The following is a 3,792-nucleotide window of genomic DNA, read 5'->3' as shown; positions in this document are numbered from 1 at the left end:
TTAGAACACGTGGTGTTGGGCGAGGAGCATCACCAGACGACAACAATCGGGGCAACAATCAAACCCGAAGTAAAAAGAAGTTGATACAGTTGTTAAAAGCAAACAAAGATTTGTTCGCTTGGAAACCGTATGATATGCCAGGTATCGACCCAAACATATGCTGCCACCGTTTGTCGGCAGACCCTAAAGCAAAACCAGTTGCGCAAAAGAAGAGGAAGTTTGGCTTGGACCGCCAGAAGGTCATTGATGAAGAAATCAAAAGACTCCACGACGCCGGGTTCATCAGGGAAATCAAGTACACAACTTGGTTGTCCAATCCAGTATTAGTAAAAAAATCAAACTGCGTGTGGAGAATGTGCGTTGACTACACAGATCTTAACAAGGTCTTCCCCAAGGACGCCTATCCTTTCCCAAGCATCGACCAGCTCGTTGACAACGCCTCAGGTTTCCAGATGTTGTCCTTCGTGGACGCTTATTCAGGCTATAATCAGATTCCGTTGTTAGAAGAAGATCAAGAAAAAACGGCGTTCATTACTCAGAACGCCAATTATTGTTACACGATGATGCCTTTCGGGTTGAAAAATGCGGGCGCCACATATCAGAGGATGATGAACGAGGTATTCAGGGACTTGATTGGCAATTGTATAGAAGTTTACATTGATGACATGATAGCCAAATCAAAAACGGCAGACCAACATTTAGCAGATCTCCAAAGTGTTTTCCAAAGACTGCGAAAATTTAACATGCGCCTCAACCCCAGCAAGTGCGCTTTTGGTGTCCCAGCGGGAAAATTCCTTGGCTTCATGCTCACGGAGCGAGGCATAGAGGTCAACCCAGACAAGTGCAAGGCGGTCATTGAAATGCGAAGCCCGCAGACAATCAAAGAAGTTCAGCAGCTAACTGGAAGGTTGGTGGCCCTCGCCCGTTTTTTGGCAAACTCAGCACATAAGTCCCTCCCCCTTTTCGGGTTGTTAAAAAAGGGGACCGCCTTTCGGGGGTCAGAAGAATGCGAGGGCGCCTTTCAGTAGTTCAAAAGGGCTCTCTCATGCCCACCAGTACTTTCCAAACCCGAGCACAGAGAAATGCTATACTTATACCTCGCCGTCGGATCAGAGGCAATCAGCGCGGCCCTAGTCAAGGAGTCAACAGAAGGACAAAAGCCTGTCTATTTTATCAGCAAAGTCTTACAAGGAGCGGAGCTCCGGTACCAGCAAGTCGAGAAGGTAGCATTAACACTCATTTTTGCTGCAAGGCGTTTAAGGCCGTACTTCCAGTGCCACCCAATCACTGTCAGAACAAACCAGCCAATTCGACAAGTGTTGCATAAGCCAGACCTCGTCGGAAGAATGATGTCGTGGGCGATAGAACTATCAGAATACCAGATCGCCTACGAACCAAGAACGGCTATTAAGGCCCAAGCCTTGACAGATTTCATCGCTGAAATGACTCCAAACCCCCATCCGGAGAAGTATGCAACTGAAACGCCTACAGCTGGTAACTGGAAATTATACGTTGATGGCTCTTCGAACGCCAAAGGATCGGGCGCTGGGATGATAGTCGAGAACCCAGATGGCGTAGCACTCGAACATTCTCTGACCTTTGACTTCAACGCTACGAACAATCAGGCAGAATATGAGGCCATAATAGCAGGACTGCTCCAAGCAAAAGAAATGGGCGCCAGATGCCTTAAAGTCTTCACAGATTCTCAACTGGTAGCTTTCCAGATCTCAGGCGAATACCAAACCAAGGGACCATTAATGTGCAGGTACTTGGAGAAGGTAAAAGAGTTGATTGAAAGTTTTGAAGCTGTTGAAATAGAGCATATAAGGCGATATGAAAATACACGAGCGGATATCCTCGCCAAGTTGGCAAGCACCAAAAGCCCAGGGAACAACAGATCGGTAATCCAGCACAACATGCCAAGCCCGTGCATCGTAATGAGCATTTCTAACCACCCAGGGGACGCCACTGAGGAAACCTGGGCAACGCCTATCATCAACTACTTGGCCGAATGGGTGTTACCCTCGGATAGGAGTGAAAGTCAAAAGCTAATACGGCGGTGCGCACATTTCTGCCTAGTAAAGGGATGTTTATACAAGCGGGGGACCTCTACCCCACTCCTGAAGTGTTTGAACCCTAATGACGTCCAGTACGTAATTGAAGAAATTCATGAAGGTATCAACGGCCATCACATAGGCGGTCACTCACTGGTAAAGAAGGCGTTAAGAGCAGGGTTTTACTGGCCAACCATGGAATGTGATGCTCATGAGCATGTAAAGAAATGCGAAAAGTGCCAAAGATTTGCTGACATACACAGAGCACCACCCGAAGAATTAGCATCGATCACATCTCCATGGCCGTTCTACAAGTGGGGAATTGACATCCTCGGGCCTTTCCCTAAGGCGGCTGGGCAAATCCAGTGGTTGATCGTCGCCATTGACTACTTCACCAAATGGGTAGAGGCAGAACCCTTAGTTACTATCACGTCCCAAAAAGAAAGAAGGTTCTTCTGGAGAAGCATTGTCTACCGATTTGGTATCCCGGGGGATGTCATCATTGATAACGGCACTCAATTTACTGACGCCAAGTTCCGAGCATTGATGAACAGTCTACAGATTAGACATCACTTTACCGCTGTAGAACACCCTCAATCCAACGGCTTGGTAGAATCTACAAACAAAATGTTGGGGAAAGGAATCAAGAAGAGGTTGGAAACCCACAAAGGAGCATGGTTGGAAAATCTAGACAACGTCCTATGGGGGTACAGAACTACCGCCCAGTCCTCCACCAGAGAAACGCCTTTCAGGCTGACATACGGTTCCGAAGCCATGATATCAGTGGAGATAGGCGAGCCTTCATGGCGACTTGAGCACGTGACAGAGGTCATCAACAACCAGCACTTGAAAGAAGCGTTGGCCTGCTGGACGAAGTAAGAATACACGCCGTCCACAATGATCGCCAGACAAAAGAAAGATCAGCCACTTGTTACAACAAGAAAGTGATTCCACGAATTTTCGAAGAGAAGGATTTGGTTCTCAGAAGAGCAGATATCGGAAACAAGAACGCCCGGGAAGGGAAGCTCGCCGCTAATTGGGAAGGTCCCTACCGTATAACAAACAAGCTGGGAAGAGGAGCATACTCACTTGAGACGTTGGATGCAAAGGCGATCCCAAGGGCGTGGAACGCGGACAAGCTCAAAAAGTACTATAGTTAAAATACCATGTAATTTCACCTGCACTCTTTTCCTTCCCTACGTTTTTGTCCCAATGGGTTTTACTAGGGAAGGTTTTTAATGAGGCAGGGTCCCACATTTTCAATAAGAAGCAAACATTAGCCGCTTATATTGTTAGATTAATCAACAAGCGAGATGGTTCTTACCCTCGCCGCAGTTGGACTGGGTTGGTCCTCACCCCCAGCCAACGCCCAACAAGCGAGATGGTTCTCACCCTCGCCGCAGTTGGACTGGGATGGTCCTCACCCCCAGCCAACGCCCAACAAACGAGATGGTTCTCACCCTCGCCGCAGTTGGACTGGGATGGTCCTCACCCCCAGCCAACGCCCAACAAGCGAGATGGTTCTCACCTTTGCCGCTGTTGGACTGGGATGGTCCTCACCCCCAGCCAACACCCAACAAGCGAGATGGTTCTCACCCTCACCGCAGGTGGACTGGGATGGTCCTCACCCCCAGCTAACGCCCAACAAGCGAGATGGTTCTCACCCTCGCCGCAGTTGGACTGGGATGGTCCTCACCCCCAGCCAACGTCCAACAAGCGGGATGGTTCTCACCCTCGC

At 48.8% G+C, this 3,792-nt stretch overlaps 1 protein-coding gene across 1 annotated transcript; it reads left to right on the top strand.

Moving 5' to 3' along the window:
• The first annotated feature begins 1,082 nt into the window (after positions 1–1,082).
• On the top strand, positions 1,083–2,933 carry LOC133307304 (uncharacterized). Its single transcript, XM_061507793.1, has one exon. The coding sequence runs from the start codon at positions 1,083–1,085 to the stop codon at positions 2,931–2,933; it is 1,851 nt and encodes a 616-aa protein (XP_061363777.1).
• Positions 2,934–3,792: the final 859 nt, after the last annotated feature.

Source organism: Gastrolobium bilobum, unplaced genomic scaffold, assembly GCF_033153095.1.
Source record: "Gastrolobium bilobum isolate Gb01-03AN ecotype WA unplaced genomic scaffold, APGP_CSIRO_Gbil_v1 utg55586, whole genome shotgun sequence".
NCBI lineage: Eukaryota > Viridiplantae > Streptophyta > Magnoliopsida > Fabales > Fabaceae > Gastrolobium > Gastrolobium bilobum.
This window is presented reverse-complemented; position numbering and strand designations above follow the sequence as displayed.